The 16,594-nt window shown below is 35.0% G+C and overlaps 1 protein-coding gene across 8 annotated transcripts in view; it reads right to left on the bottom strand.

The window, feature by feature from the left end:
* Window positions 1-2,445: 2,445 nt before the first annotated feature.
* Window positions 2,446-16,594, bottom strand: part of LOC132352617 (protein piccolo-like) — a 28,634-nt gene continuing 14,485 nt past the window's right edge. For 4 of the 8 annotated variants that reach the window (XM_059903231.1, XM_059903226.1, XM_059903248.1 and 1 more), the window contains exons 2-5: window positions 8,361-8,427; window positions 6,167-6,347; window positions 4,375-4,569; window positions 2,446-3,220 (exon numbers count right to left, since the gene is read on the bottom strand). In XM_059903231.1, coding sequence (XP_059759214.1) covers window positions 3,156-3,220; window positions 4,375-4,569; window positions 6,167-6,347; window positions 8,361-8,390 — 471 coding nt within the window. In that variant the 5' untranslated portion in view covers window positions 8,391-8,427 and the 3' untranslated portion in view covers window positions 2,446-3,155. Of the gene's footprint in view, window positions 3,221-4,374; window positions 4,570-6,166; window positions 6,348-8,360; window positions 8,428-10,136; window positions 10,231-16,594 lie in introns of those variants that run through there. The other 4 variants (XM_059903218.1, XM_059903258.1, XM_059903209.1 and 1 more) reach the window with 4 other exon arrangements.

The following is a 16,594-nucleotide window of genomic DNA, read 5'->3' as shown; positions in this document are numbered from 1 at the left end:
CAGGGCCTTCTCCTAAAATTCAGCCACAACAAGGGACCTTCAGTCATAGTTCCTCACACAACTCAGTCAATGATTCATCTTCTTACTAACCTCTCCAAGCTCTCATCTTATTGCCCAGGGTGGAGGGATACTTCTATCCATCCTGTATGAGTGTTTCTAAACTTAAAGCTTACCTAAAATCTCAGCACCAAACAAAAACAGGTCAGGAATTTAAAAATGCCCTTAATATATATATATAAAATGTAATACATTCCATAGCAACTAAATTAATTTTCAAGGTTTTAAAAATACTTCAATTTGTTTTAGTTTGGGTATGGTTTTAAAAAACAACCTATTTTGAAACTCTTTTCCCTGGTTGGCGTTACCTTCTAAAACAGCCGGGCCTATATTCCACCAAACCAACTGGCTTGGAAAAAAACATTTCCAGGGATTTCTAAATACAAACGGAGAGTTGTTTAGGTATCAGGATGATCTGGCACAATCTGTCTAAATCCTTCCCTTCAGGTTTCCTAGCATGCAACTAAACCCTGGAGAGAGAGAAAAAGTTCCTCCTGGCTTACTCCATAATTCTTACCTGACCCATATTGTCTGCTACTTCAAGCAGAAGTCTGCTGAAAAGCTCACCAAAAAAAAAAAGAAAAAAGAAAAGCTCTTTAGGGACAATTTCATCACCCTTGTAGAAATGACTGCAGATGTACACACAGCCTCCTCTACAGAGCCTGCTTGCTGCTGCACTCAGCTTGTGCAGTGGGAGGGTTTTACTTCCCTGGCTTGTGGCAGCTTAATTATCAGCCTTCAGAAAAGAGGATCAAGTAGGTAGACCAAGTCTAAATTGTATTCCGCCATAATTTCTAGCAACCTCTAATCATTTGTAAGGACTGGAGTGTAAATAGCAAATAAGTAAATGACAATTGTTTTTAGTGAAATCAGGAGAGTTTGATTTCAAAGGAGCCAATGTATTTAAAAAGCAAAGGCTTATTAGGTGCAGTCATAAACACGGGTTAGATTGCCGATTCTGACAATTTCCAGCTATGTGTTCTTCATCAGTCATGCTGCCACCCGCACACCCTGACTCTCTGATGGCTCACTCAGGAAACAGAAATGAAAATATCTGCAACGAATCCCTCATCCACTAGGTGTGACAAAATGAGAAAATGGGTGATGAAACACTTTGCACAATGTGAAGAACTATTCTAAATGTATGAGAATATCCATTAGAGCATTATTCAAAGAAAGGGAGTTAAATGCATTTTGCTGCAAATTTTAAGACCCACACCTAGGAAAACTCAGACAAAGTATCATAGAAATACTTAAATCATGATAATTAAAAATAGAGTGAAATAAGAGAAGCATTTGACTACTGTGACATTTACAATTATGAAATATTTGCAGTAAGAAAATGAAGTAAGAAATCAACTGAACTTATTTGATGGAAAAAAAGGTGAGAAGTGGAATTTTAAGTACTCTTGGACAGTACAGTAAGGCTAACTAGAAAAGGGAAACTGCTTTGGTGATAGTCTATAAACTGGGCTGAGTAAATGCATATTCACAATTATCTTAATATTTAAGCTGTTTCCTTAATTGCCTGCTAATTCAAGGAACATCACAGTGGTTTGCCCTTTGTACTGCCACATACATCCTCCATTGCTCCTAAATATCTGATTAGTTGGGACAAAAGCATATTAAATTTAAAAAATTTCTGAGAATACAGAGAAATGCAATAGGAAAGTACAAGTCTTAATTTTAGTTTTGTGGAAAGTACAGAATCATAGAATCAAGTGTTTTAGGGCTGGAAGGGACTTAAGGGGGCAAACACTACTATTGTTTTTTTTTAATCCTTTCTTTGATATATGTTTTTGAATTAAAATTAAATTTAAATTTGAATTACAATGAAGATAATTTTATATTCACCCTGGTTTGATCCCTGTCACTGGCAGTGAGTGGCATTCTTTCCTGGGGAAAATTCCACAAATTGTTGGTGTCAAGTTAGGGACAGATATTAACTTGCTTTCCTTCCTAACAAAGTCATGGAATCAAGTCTAGGTGCCTGTCTGGAGCAAGACTCATTGGATTTGTCTTCCTCTATCCAGAAAGCTGAGACGATTGTGAAGTAGATCAGACGTGCAAGAAAGGAAGAGAGGAAGCATTGCCTAGAGTAGCCCAACCCCATTATTTATTTACATGTTTATGTAAGCTCTGGTACTTTTATTTGGTAATAATTCCCCATCTATCTTATGTTTCCGACATGAAACTTTGTCCTGCAACTCAATATTCTATCATTATAGCTCGCACTAGAAACGAAGCAGTAACTTTAAATTCTCTATTGCAAGGAATCAAATGAGAAAGCAAAAACTGACACACTCATTTTAAGCTGCATCATATAACAATGGCTCAGAACCCAGTGGTTTATGAATGAAATAAAGATACTTTATTTATTACACAGGCACTTGGATATTCACATGCCAACACATCTGATACACTTGACAACTACGGAAACATGAGTGGAAAAAACGTGTTCGTAGGATCAAGAAAGAACTTTCACCATGTAAAGGTGAATGAGTGCATTAACAATTTTTTCCTTTACTTTCTCTAAGAATTTCCAAAATCCACTGAATTTTTTTTTTAAAGTTACACTTGAAAAACTGATCTACATTCCAACTGGTATGCTAACTCGAATTGTGAGCAGTTTAAACTTTTATCACAGTGCAACATATTTATAGTCATGCTTGAACAGATTAGGTCAGTAGCATGCGTTCCATTCTGCAATATGAATACTGTTAATCTATTTCCCAACAAAAGTCAAAAGATGCCCAGTGCATAGAAAAATACAAATCACTGTAGTCAATACATTATGGGACTGATCTTGGGACTTACACAGTGATGATGAAGTCCTGAAATGCCATGCCCACAAAAGCACATTAAAAAGTGGATAAACATACTTTATCAGACAATCTCTAAAAATTAAGATGAGGGCTTTAAATTTGGGGGATGTTCTTGCTGTGTGCTTTGAATAGCGCCTTTCTGCTCACCTCCTTCTGGCTTGACTTGTCCATCAGACATCACCTTCCTGAGGGCTAGCTGGCTTTGGTCTTGGTTGCCATTAGCTGGTGGAGGCAGATTATCAGACTGAGTTCTTTGAATGGGGAGGACTCCTGCTATGCTGTGTCTGTGCTGCTTCCTGGCATGATTAGACTGACCGCTTTTATGTGCTGCTGTGGTACTGTGGGTGAAATGGAAACCCAGAGTATGTATCCTCAGATGGAACCAGCTTGAATGTTATTCATGCAAACAGAAGTGATCTTTTGCTCTATCGAAGTAAGTTGTGTGTTCAAATGCCAAAATGACACCACATGCACAGCACTAAAGGTGGTTAAAACTGGCTGTTTCTTTGGAAATGATGACTTTGGGAGATGGGGAGAACATTCATCTATCTCCGTTGTTTGGCTGATGCCTCTTGGAAGTAACAGTGCCCCTACATTTTTAAAGTCTCTGTACTCACTAAGTTCCTATATAATTCTATCAATTGAAATTACAGCAGTTAAGATGGGTGAATTGTTATGCTTTAATTGATATCTTGACTTCCAATGGTTAGAAAAAAGAATAACCCTATAAATTCTCTTGTATCATATACAAAGTGTGATCCAACAGAATGGACCCAACTGTGCTCCTTAATGAGGTAACATGGCCTCATTGAATATGCTTAGACATATATTAATACTACATACTTTTTTGAGAATATAAGAAACATTATTATCTTTACAGATTTTTTTTTCCAAAAGACTAGAAAGTTTCTCACACGGAAAGCTTCATTATTTCACATGCATAATTTATTAAAAATTTTAAGCGTAAAATGGTTTTTCCATTTCCCCTAGGTTCTAGAACTTGACTGTTGGTTACATGACTCTTCTGCCTAAAATTTTTTAGTGTTTTTCAGAGGTGAGACTCTCATTGATAATCTGCTCAAAATGCTTATGTGTGCCTTTTTTTGGTGTAATGCCTGGAAATCTGGCAGCCACTTGTGCTTATAATTCCTGTATTCTAAAGGATATTTAAGTGCACACAAAAAGGACACACAACATAGCTTTGCCTGCACACATCACAGACACAGCTACCAAATACTATGAGCCAGGTTGGATGGATGGTGGAGACAAAGGAGAAACAGCCAGTTTTATTTCGTTCTATGTAAATTAAAACAAAAAAGAACTAAATGAGAGAGAGCATATTTATGTATCGATACTGTTCCTACACAAAGGGACAGAGAACAGAGGGGGCAGGGAATGCACAAAACAAAGCAAATGGGGAAGGACAGCAGGAAAGAAAGGCAACAGATGAACATTAAGCTGCCATGCTGAGGAATTTATTTGCGTCTATTACTTGGTTGAAGGCAGAGTTGTTGCACGACGGCTTCGGCAGCGGCTATAGCAGCCCTTGCATCTTCCAGGTGGGTCTGAGTGACGTTGGTTTTGCTTTGACTGCGGGATGGTCCATGAGAGCAGAGATGGCCTTCGGATGAGGATTTCGAGCTACCGGGATTGCTATGGGATTTCTCAGTGGTGGGAAGCTGCATGTCTGGTTACAAAAGGGTAAAACATGAGTTAAAGTTGCTCCAGCGTTCCTCCTGTCAAGCTGGGTCTCACATAATTTGAAACCGTCCAAGATTTATGTTAATTCTGTTTCTTTTTTTGGCGCGTTTATGCAACTGCTCACCATACAGCAATGTGATTCAACATTTGGGAGACAATTTTTGGGAGGAAAGGCAAGAGGATGATAATCTTGAGAAGAGAGGTTTGAGAAGAGGAATGAATACATTCTAAGTAGTCTCATGTAAATGAATATATTAACTTATAGTTTGACCAAGCAACTCTGCTAATTCTAGTAGGGACCAGGTAAGAAACAATAGGCTGACACTGCCGCAGGAGGAGTTTTAAGTAAAATTCCTGGAGGAAGGTGTGTGAGTCACTGGGATACATGGAAGTGGAGACTGTATTATATCATCATCTCAGGTGATTTTAGAGAATGTATATATAAGATCACACATTTACTGTGGTAGTCGTAGAGAGAGAGGTCTTTATACCAATAATCTTCCAGAATGTTAATTAGTGCAGAGTTGATCTGGCTAAGTGGAATCCAGAAATGATCTATACAACTCATAAGTAATCTATAGCACTTATTGTAGTCAGTGGTTTATTGTATCAACTCAGTGGCCTCCTGGACGTGACTTCAGTTTTTCATCTCCTAGAACACTTGCATTTCCAATCCAAATTGCAAAGAACCACTTTTCAATTTGCTGTACTTCCTGAGAAGAGGCGAAAAGGAAGGAATACTCAGATCCAATATAAAAATTTTTATTTAATATTTATAAATAGCTCAGCATATCCTGGAAAGATATTACATGGTTCTCTCATACAGGCAGTAACTCATTTTATGATGAAGATTACTGTTGTGTTATAGGATAACTGGTTAATGAACCTCCCAAAGGAAAAGCTCATTCCAATGGGAAAGCTGTGCGTATTGCCAAACCCAATGTATGATGCTGCAATTTAAAAATAATAATAGTAGTTAAAAAAAATCATAGAATTAGTTTGAATGCACCATTTAGGAAAGGTTTAAGTAATTTTCAGCATACCAATTGTTCTGATGACATGAGGAAAATGTTTTTGATATGATTAAAAAGCAGAATGCAAAACTGTTTATATCCATATATTACATATATGATTTATGAGTAAGAATATACGTATGAAAAAATAGGGATTTAAACAGAAGAAACATGCATAAATGGTAATGATTATGTCTAGTCAATGACCTGTTGAGGATTTTTATGTTTTCTTTATGAAATACCCCAACGTATTTTATAAAATCTTATTAACCTAGATTTTGAGAGCTGAAAAAGACCCAATAGCTAACCCAACCTCCTCCACTTTATAGGTTGAAAAACAGAGAACCAGAGAGGTGAAGATCACAAAGGCATCAACCTAATTATGGGCTGATCTGAGACTAAAGCAAATTTCTCCTGATTCCATATCCATTACTCTTTGCATGATAATATATTAAATATTTCCCAATATAATACTTTTCAAAGGATATTAAATATACAGGCTCTCATATTCAAGAAGATAGTGAGTGAACAAACAGACAAAAGTTTTTTTCTACTTGAAATATCTCCTACCCTTGGATGGGTCAGGGAAGATACCATGGCTTCTGCTTTTGATGACAGATGGCTTTGGGGACTGCTGGCTGCTTTGACTGGAATGGGACTTGCCATGATCAATGCTTTCAGTCTGTTCTTTGAGAGGATACCACCTAGGCGTGTTATCGAGGTGAGATGTGCTAGATAAATCAATCAATACCTGAAAAAAAGTGCAATAAGTGAATAAAATTTAAGGATTAAGCTGTAATTCATTTGTTGTCTTTTTCTGTGATCTGAAATTTATTCAAGGACATAAGTCAAAGGATATAGTATAACCTTTAGGATGATGAGGTCTTCCTCATTTTTCTTCACCCATGATACTGAGAATGTCTTGTGCATACCAGATGCTGTATAAACGTTTGGTTAAATCGAACTGTATGACATCTCTGACTATTAATTAAATTATTTGGAGATGATGCAAAAAGGTAGAGTCACAAGTCAATCTCGTTATGAAATAAAGTCTTCTTTTTTTTTTTGTCACTTTAGCAAAGCTATACTGTAACTAACTTTTAAACCAGACACCCCCATGATCTACTCATATCTGACCCAAGCACACTTTTCAAATCTTTTTTTTAAATTAATTAATTAATTTATTTATTTATTTTTGGATGTGTTGGGTCTTCGTTTCTGTGCGAGGGCTTTCTCTAGTTGCGGCAAGTGGGGGTCACTCTTCATCGCGGTGCGCGGGCCTCTCACTATCGTGGCCTCTCTTGTTGCGAAGCACAGGCTCCAGACACGCAGGATCAGTAGTTGTGGCTCACGGGCTTAGTTGCTCCGTGGCATGTGGGATCTTCCCAGACCAGGGCTCGAACCCGTGTTCCCTGCATTAGCAGGCAGATTCTCAACCACTGCGCCACCAGGGAAGCCCAAGTCTTCTTTTGTTAAATGGACACATTATATTCTTTTTTTTTTTTTTTTTTCACATTATATTCTTAAACTGGGCTAGTGTGTTTTTGCAGATTGTTTGATTTTAGTTACAAGAGGGACAAAATGAAAAAGAATGGCTAATTTTCAATTACTAACTTATTCCCTCTATTTTAAAACATACTTTAGTTCACATTTGAAACAGAGATATTACCAACAGTTTACAATAAGAAAGCGCTGTGTCATGGTTTAATTGGCAACATTTTTTCTTTCTCAGTGGTACATAAACAATGGTGCATTTTACAGTAGTTGGCATCTTAAATTTGAGCAGATATTAAAAAATAAAACCACACAATGGATATATGCTTTAGGTTCATGTGAACAATAAATTATAAGGACTTCAATAAATCAGCTTTTTGAAATAGGACAATAAATCAGATATAACCGTACTCTAGAGTAGTCCTGTCTAAGACCAAGATTAGTCCAAGTGGCTATACCACATGGAGCCTGCAGGTGAAGTTCAAATGATCTAGTTTTGATGGGAAAGAAGTACAGAGTGTAGGAACCAAACAAGACCTCATGTCACCTAGACTACTCAACTGTTTTCTATTGTCTCTATCAAAAGGATATTGTATTTTCTAGGTGTTATATATTTTTGGAGATTTATTTTTTTTAACATTAATTCATAACTTCTGCTTTAAGCAAAGATCACTAAACAAAATATGTATTTTTGGAATATGATAGATGAAAAATATCACAGAATCTGAGCATCCTGCCACATTTCATAATTAGGTTACATTCCTTGTGAATTTATAAAAATTGTTTTTACTATTTTCTCCTACTTCTAGTTTTGCTTCTTAAAATATTTTGAGATGTTTTGTGGGACACTTAAAAGAAATAAGAATGTAAAATGTCACATCAAGTCATTCATACGTGCAATGAGGAATAGCAATTAAATACCCTGAAAATGCATTTGAAAAAAATCCAGCTCATTTTATAATACAATAAATTTATCTCAAATCTTTTACATAATCATTTAGATTTACAGTATGATTATATAACTTTCTATCAAAACAATTAATATTTCATCTTGCAAATTAATTATAAAGTACATCAAGTGGTAAAGTGAAAATTATTTCTCCAGTTGCTATTCATCTATTCAAAGAGTCATTTGTAAATAAATTCTATCCACCAAAGAATTTTATCCAGAAAGTTATCTTATACACTTAAGAAATATGCTTTCCATAAAGGTTTAATTGATGGTTTATAATGAAGCAAATAAAAAAAGGAAACCATAGGCTCAGCTCACCAAGAAAATCATTGGAAGAAAATCTATCATAATCCCAGACTGTCACCTCCAGTGTTTTCTTCTTGAGCTACAGTTCAAATCAAAATGTCATTAACCTCATTTCTCATCATAAGTTTTCATTATACTCATATAATAGACTCATTTATATTTTCATTCCTTGAACTCTTTCCGCTTATGTAAAAATACTTTAAGTTTATATAAAACTGTATACTTACATTCAATATTATGTAAACTGTCAATCATTTTGTGGTCCAACCAAGTATTTGATCATAAGATACCTCACTATTTTGCAAAAAAAAGGGTGATTTTTACTTATTTCCTGTTATTCTACCCCTGCCCATTATTAAAAGTGCCAAGCAGAATCTATATATACTCTTTAAATACATGAAATTCATAGGTTGCAAAAATGTCTAGGTTATTCAAAGTATTTGGATTATAGTTTTTTGTTTCAGTAAATTGCCAAAACACATTAGTAGCACTGTCTTATTTCTGCAGATGAATTTAACTTATTTTAAATTCAAGAACCCTGATTATAATTTATATCCAGTTTCAATTTCATAGTCAACTTAGAAATCTTACAAAGGATAAATTAGAAATCTCATTTTCAAAGACAACTCATTTGTAAATTGTTTTCATGGATGTCTTCTTCCTATTCTATTTGTATTCTTTTCTCTCTGAATTCATCTTTATAAACCATCAGTTATTTTCTATTAATTTTTTTTTTTTTAAACATCTTTATTGAGGTATAATTGCCTTACAATAGTGTGTTAGCTTCTGCTTTATAACAAAGTGAATCAGTTATACATATACAATATGTTCCCATTTCTCTTCCCTCTTGCATCTCCCTCCCTCCCACCCTCCCCATCCCACCCCTCTAGGTGGTCACAAAGCACCGAGCTGATCTCCCTGTGCTATGCGGCTGCTTCCCACTAGCTATCTATTTTACATTTGGTAGTGTATATATGTCCATGACACTCTCTTACCCTGTCTCATCTCACCCCACCCCCTCCCCATATCCTCAAGTCCATTCTCTAGTAGGTCTGTGTCTTTATTCCCGTCTTGCCACTAGGTTCTTCATGGCCTTTTTTTTTTTTTTTCCTTAGATTCCGTATATATGTGTTAGCATACTGTATTTGTTTTTCTCTTTCTGACTTACTTCACTCTGTATGACAGACTCTAACTCTATTATTGATACAAAGTTATGACATGAAGATTTTCAGAAACACATTGATGCAATTTTGCTTAGAGTCATCTATTTGTTGTGATAATCCTTTACACTAGTCTTCTTCATGCTTTCTTCTGCACAGTTTAGTTGCACAATGCCAGATCCATAGGAAGCCTCAATTTAGAAAAGAGATGATCCCTAAATTGTTTCCAGGAGGGGTAATTCATTTCAGTGCATCTGAATCTTATTTTTTCTTTGTTTATGAAAGTCAAAATACAGCTAGTTGGAAAATACTTTCCACCAAAATATGATAAATAGAGCCCAGTCTATTGAAATATTTAATTTTGAAATAATCAGTGGAAAATGTCCCACTAGTCTTATGCATTTTGTTTATTTTTTAGCTGTTTTGTCAAAATGTGCACATTTTCTTTCACTGTATCTTCGAACTGCACCCAGTTCATTTTACTGGCTATACTTCTTGCATGTATTTTACTTAATTTTTTTTTTGTTTGTATGGAAAAATTGATATGAATCACAATCTTTCAATAATTCTGTCATCACTATTTTTATATTAGCCTGAATCTGTCATACAGAAAATAATCATTGCATACCTGTTCCATGGAGATACTTTTATAAATTACTGTTTGATTCCACTCAGGATTAAGACTTTTCTGAACATATTTAGTCCTTCTCTTGTACTCAGCACTGAATTGGAAAAAAATAAAGAATTACCCTGATTATTTACCTTGACCGATGACTTCATAGTCAACCTGAAGGGCATGCAGACTTTTAAAGGTATTTTGTTTTGAATCACTATGTAATCGTCTCATCATACTCATGTCTTAAACTGTCTTTTAAGTTGAATGCACAATGACAATTTAAAAATATCTTGGATGCCTTTAATTTTCCCTAAGGTATTTTATTTTTAAAGAAAAGCTTTTAGGGGTTCTAACTAGGATACAATTTTAGAAATCTTAATCTCTCCTGAATGTGTCAGATAATTACATGAACTATACAGTAACGTCAATATCTTCTTGTCCTACAAACAATAATTTGATATTTAACTTTCCAATAGCTTTGCAACCGATCATGTCAGCAAAGCCAAATGGTCTTTCAATTCATTTTTTTCTATAAAAAACTGAAATAACTGTACTGACTGAGGAAAGGATGAAAAATGGCTGTTGCTATAGCTGAGATTCCATGAACATTTGTTACCTTATATTTATAGTAGATTTTGACCCTCTTGGTAAAGTAGAATACTTAATCTAGTTATGAAACAATCTTAATTAAATACAAATTCTTGGTTTATGTCAATAGCTTATGTTACAAATGATGAACCAAATCAAAACTTTTCCTCATTCATTATAACTTGGGGCATTTCAGTTTATCCTTGACTCTTCCATGACCTCTGATCACCAGTTAGAAGCTTATATCTTACACGTTTAAGCATAACTTATTTTCAAAACTTATTCTAATTAAGTCTGACAAAACATTTATAACTGGCATTAACCAGCTAATGGGGTTGGAATTATTGCTATTTGCTATGAGCCAATGGTGCCCACATAGACAAAGCTTTTCTCTAACACTCACTGGCTTTTTCCAAATTTTCTGCCTAGAAAACAAACCTACTTGTTTGGGGTCCATTCACGTGCCTGGACTTCATAAACTGCCTTACCCTAAAGGTACTGCATCCTGACCCTGGATCTGTAGTTCTATTCCCAACTGTCGGCAGACTAACTCTTGTTATATTCTTGGTCTCAAGCATTGCCAAATTCTGGAATACCTACTATTGTTCCCCAGATGCTAATTTACTTATTCATTCTAGATAAAACTATTAAGAATCAAGCTCCAGTTCACCACTCACTTTAGAGATGGGTCTACAGCCAAGTATCTTTTTTTTCTCCCTCTGGCTTTATTCTCTTTCTTATCAGACATACACAGGGCAATAATTTCCAACACTGACTGCATATTAGGATCACTTTGGGATCTGAGTTCCAAGGGTGGTAGGTGGGGCAACTAGCACGGCACCCACAACCCCCTGCCCTTCACCCCCAAGGAGAGTCTTATTTAACAGGTCTGGGGTGAGGCTTGAGCATCAGAATTTTAAAAATGATCTAGGTAAATCTAAAGTATTGCCAAGATTGAGAACCACTGAGAACCACTGAGCTCATGTCTCCTAAGACCTCACAGTTCAGCCACTGTGAACTGAATCCAATTTAAGAAATGAAGCAGCACTATTCTTATTTGTAACCAAGCTATCTGAATGTACAAAAAAAGAGTAGGATTTGACAATTTTGTCATTCAGCACAAAGTGCAAATAATTCTGGGGAAATGTATAGGCAATGATTCAAAGACACAGGAACTTTCATAGACTGTGGACAGAAAGTATACATTTGTACATATACTTTTTAGGTAAATTTGTCTATGTCTGGTGAAGTTTATGCACTCAAGTACCCAGAAAATTCCACTTTGACTTAATTCCACTTCTACTTTAGAGAAATTCTCCCACATGTACAAAAGGAATTTGTTAAAGAACATTCATTGCAACATTGTTTCTAATAGTGTGTTAATAATAAATAAATACATTATGATATATTTATTCAATGAAATTTAAGCAGCAGTTAAATTAAATGAAATACACCTTCATTTATCAAGATAGATAAATTTTAAAAAAAATCTTGAGCAAATAATTTGCAGAAGAAAACCTATAGTAAGTTATCATGATATAAAGTTAAAATTACATGAAATAATACTGTAAATTATTTATGTCTACATGTATATATGTATGACAAACATTAATATCATAAGACAGCTTGGGAATTACAGACATTAAACTCTATTTTGTGGTTATCTCAGCACAACAGGGGAATGGTTTCAGAGGACTTCAGGGGTACCTGTAATATATTTTTTATTAAAAAATATCTGAAGCCAATATAGCAAAATGTTACGATTTGGTAAAATTGGATAGCAAGAACACAAGTATTTGTGACAGTATTTTCTATAATTTTCAGTAAGTTTAAACTATTTTATAACAAAATTCAAAACTATTTTAGCAAATTATGTCCCTTTATACTTTATGATTTTGATTCTTTAAATTAATGGCATAAGAAGAATGAATATGACCACTTTTAAGTTTATAGCCAACTTTGGTTGCTACTTTAGAATTCATGGCTATTCCTGCAGTAGGTATACTAAGAAAAAAACACATTGTGTAGTATGAGCTTTAAAGTTTCTATCTGTTTTGGACTTAATTATCCAAGTGGTGAGATCATGGGAAAAACATATTAGGGATAAGATTCATAATACAGTGAACAGTGGTAAAATTGTTATTTTTTTCAAATTCTGAAAAATTGAATGCACAAAATTTTAAAATAAGATTGAAGACGGAAATTAATGTCAAAGGCAAACTCATGTATTTTTACCAAAATTCTATATGTCAGCATATATTAAAATAGCCTGAACTATTGAAATGTCTTCAAAAAGATGTATTAGTCAACATATTTTCTTAATTTATAAATATTAATAATTGTTATATTTCACATGCATACTTTAGTCATTTTTTCACCCATATGTAGCAAAATTATTGAATGCCAACTCTGCACCAGGAATTATGCTCTATCAACATGTACAACTGCAAAACTCTTAATTGTACTGACATACCATTATGTCATGAGAAGCACTTTATAAAGTAAGCACATTGAAATAATAACAGCTAACATTTACGAAATGCTACTTTTTCACAGGCAGAGTTCTAAGTTCTTTTCATGTGTTACATTATTTAATCCTCAAAGCAACTCTATGAGTCCAGTATTATTTATTATCCTATTTTATAGCTGATAAGAACTGAAGCTCAGAGGAATTCAGGCATGTTGGCAAGGTTGCATAGTTATTAATTCATAGGACCAGGTTTCAAACACAGGGAAACTAATTTCTTGCTCTGAAACATGGGCTATATGAACTCAATTGATTAGGCCCATCATAAAATTTCTTAATTGCAGGTTTCATTAGCTGAAGTGTCTAGTTTGTCTTCTTTATTTTACAGTCAAAAACTGTACACTTCAAATTAAATATATGTTTTATATATACAACATAAATTATTTATAGTGTGTGTATATATACACATATCGAAAATGAGGACAGCTTTAGAGTTGCCTAGGGAAACACTGAATGGTATATCTTAAGACTAAGAGAGTGCTGTGGAACAACTAGGGATAATTATTATAAAAATTTACTTTTGCTCAGATACACTCACATATAACCCTAATTAGTTGGGAAAAATCTAGATGTTCACTTTACTAGGTTATCTTACTCTTACTAATAAGTTTGAATCTCTAGTTCTCTCAAGACTCAAGGTCTGTGTCCTTTGCCTTTAGGGTTAACGAGGGTAAACACACCTTTCTCCTGATCCTGCCTCTACCAGCCCTGGTTGACCTGTGTAAATGCCAATGAGATCCTTTGCAATCTTTTCACACTTGACTTTCCTGACACGCAGAGATGGCCACACAAAGCTCTTCCTTCAAGAACCCTTGTTTGATAGCTACCATGTACTGACCATCTTGGGCATGATGTCAATGGGCTGTGTTCCCACTTTACACAACGGAAAACTCCACAGTTCTCATCGCCATATCAAGATCTGTGGATTCACAAGTTGAAGGTGGCCAGGTAAGCAGAGGGATTCTTGAATGTGAGCAGAAATCCAGGCTGAGAAATAAGTGGAGTTCCTTTTCCTTTCCTACCGTGTCTGGTAAACACACTACAATCCCTCATGGGAAGACTGCAATAATGACATTATTTTAGGACAATTAAGCCATATGTAATAATCAGAGAAGTTTTTTATAAGGGAAAATAAAAAGTCAATTAATCAAGATGGAACACGGTGTTTATCAAACAAAAATCTAGGGACTTCCCCGGTGGTCCAGTGGTTAAGACTTTGCCTTCCAATGCAGGAGGTGTGGGTTTGATCCCTGGCGGGGGAACTAAGATCTCACATGTCGTGGGGTGCGGCCAAAAACTTAAAAAAAAAATCTAAACCTTTATTTCCTTAAAGTTTTGACTAACTTCTTTTTTCTTTCTTTCTCTTTTTTATTATTGGACAATCACTTTCTCATAGGTAGATATGATTTTAAGGCTGGCAGAAAAAGGTACTTAAAATTCAATTACCCTCTCCTAAACCAGCAGAATAAAAACAGTTCTCTGAGTTTCTCTGTAAAAAAAATTGAGAAAGAAGAATGGAATATAATGGATTGTTTTTCTTAACTTTCATAGAATTATCTAAAGTACTGAAGGTCTTCATTTCTTTTATTTGGTTTTTCTTGATTGGAAAATATATATATATATTTCTTTATTGAAAAAATATATAATGAGTCCAATAAAGATATGTGTGTGTGTGTGTGTGTGTGTGTGTGTGTGTGTGTGTGTGTGTATGTGTAGTTTTTTTCAAAATTACTCCTCTGAGGATGTTGCCTTTAATTTAGAAAGAAGCACAGAGCATATCCCATTTTATAAGCTTTGTTTCTCTGTGTGCAATAGTGCATTTATGGGCTGTCACTTGATTGTCCTCTGTGCTCCCTGAGGTCTGACACTATGGCTGTGTTCTCAATTCCAACCCCAGCACAGAGTCTGGAGCAGTCTGTGCTAAATAAATGGTTTTTGGATGGATCTTTAAAACATGTTTGTACTTCTCTTTTTCCTTTAAAATCTATTGAAATAAAATGTTTTGGCTTTCAAATTGTAAATACACACAACACCTGAATCTGCTTTACATTCTTTCCAGAGGAAATAGTTTGAGATGCTAACAAGGGTGTTTAGAGAAAGTCCAGCCAGGAATTAGGCTTCCAGGTATCATGATAGCAAAAATCAGCTTCAGTCATGGCAAAATCTCATTAGTGGGAAAAAATCTGTACTTTGTCCAACAGTGTAATGAGAGAAAACCACAATGAAATCCTTCAGATATGCTCATTTCCATTTCTTAATTATCCGGGGACAAGTTTTGAGTTCATGGACTCTTCAGGCTATTTCCTTGTCTTTCTTTCACCTCATCTCGGCTGACATTTGGGCTGTCAGAGCTTATGAGTATCTTGACTAAAGGATGGCAAGAGGAAATGAAAGGAGAAAAGAAAACTGGACCAGTGAAATTCTTTTAGTTAACAGGACATTTTAAAAAAAATTTTAAGAATGAAGGATGTATTACACTTATTATTGAAGAAAAGTTGTTTGATTTTCTATATAGTGTTGTTAAATAATTTGCTGTAATTCAGCAGCCCAAGCATTCTGCATTTCTCTTTTTGCAGGGATAACTGACCATTGGCTACATGGAGTTTATTATACATATTTCTAGCAATAATAGCAACTGCCATTTATTGAGAGCTTATTACGTGCCGGACATTATGCTTATCATTTTTGGTGCATTCTCCCTGTGTTTCACAAACACCCTGGGAGGGGGGCTCTTATGATTCCTAGGTGGAAGAGGAAATAGTTTTAGAGAAACTGCACAACTTCTAAGTGGCAGGGCTGAAATTCAAATCCAAGTTCTTAAGGACTTCCCTCACTGGTCTCCTCAGCCTAACGTACAATGTCAGTACCTCATCAGTATAATTCCTTTTCACATTGACAGTTCTCGAAGAGATGATGAAAGTGATTTCAAGATGAAAGATATGATGAGAAAGTGACTCCAGATCTTCTAAATTGTAATCTAATACATCCCAGATTATTCTGACCATTATTTACATTTACAGAAAACATGTTCTCTTCTAAGTTAAATATAGACAGTCATTGTCATTCTGACAATTTCCCCCTGGTTTCTCTGGATAAAAGAGAGGAAGCTTCTGAATAAAGTGACTGATAACATCTGTTCTAAAATGACACTATCTCTTTGAAACAAAACTCATTTCGCGTATCACTCTGAGAGATCTGGAGGTGAAAGAACCAGTCATAACAAGCAACCTTTCTCAGTATAAAATTTTACTGGTTGCCATAATTATGTGGTTGCAAAGAAACAGAAAGTTTCTGGGCACCAGAAAGGTTGTAGTGACTAATACTATTCTTTGAGATAATTAAATATTTAAGCATT

Source organism: Balaenoptera ricei, chromosome 1 (assembly GCF_028023285.1).
Source record: "Balaenoptera ricei isolate mBalRic1 chromosome 1, mBalRic1.hap2, whole genome shotgun sequence".
NCBI classification, from domain to species: domain Eukaryota; kingdom Metazoa; phylum Chordata; class Mammalia; order Artiodactyla; family Balaenopteridae; genus Balaenoptera; species Balaenoptera ricei.
This window is presented reverse-complemented; position numbering and strand designations above follow the sequence as displayed.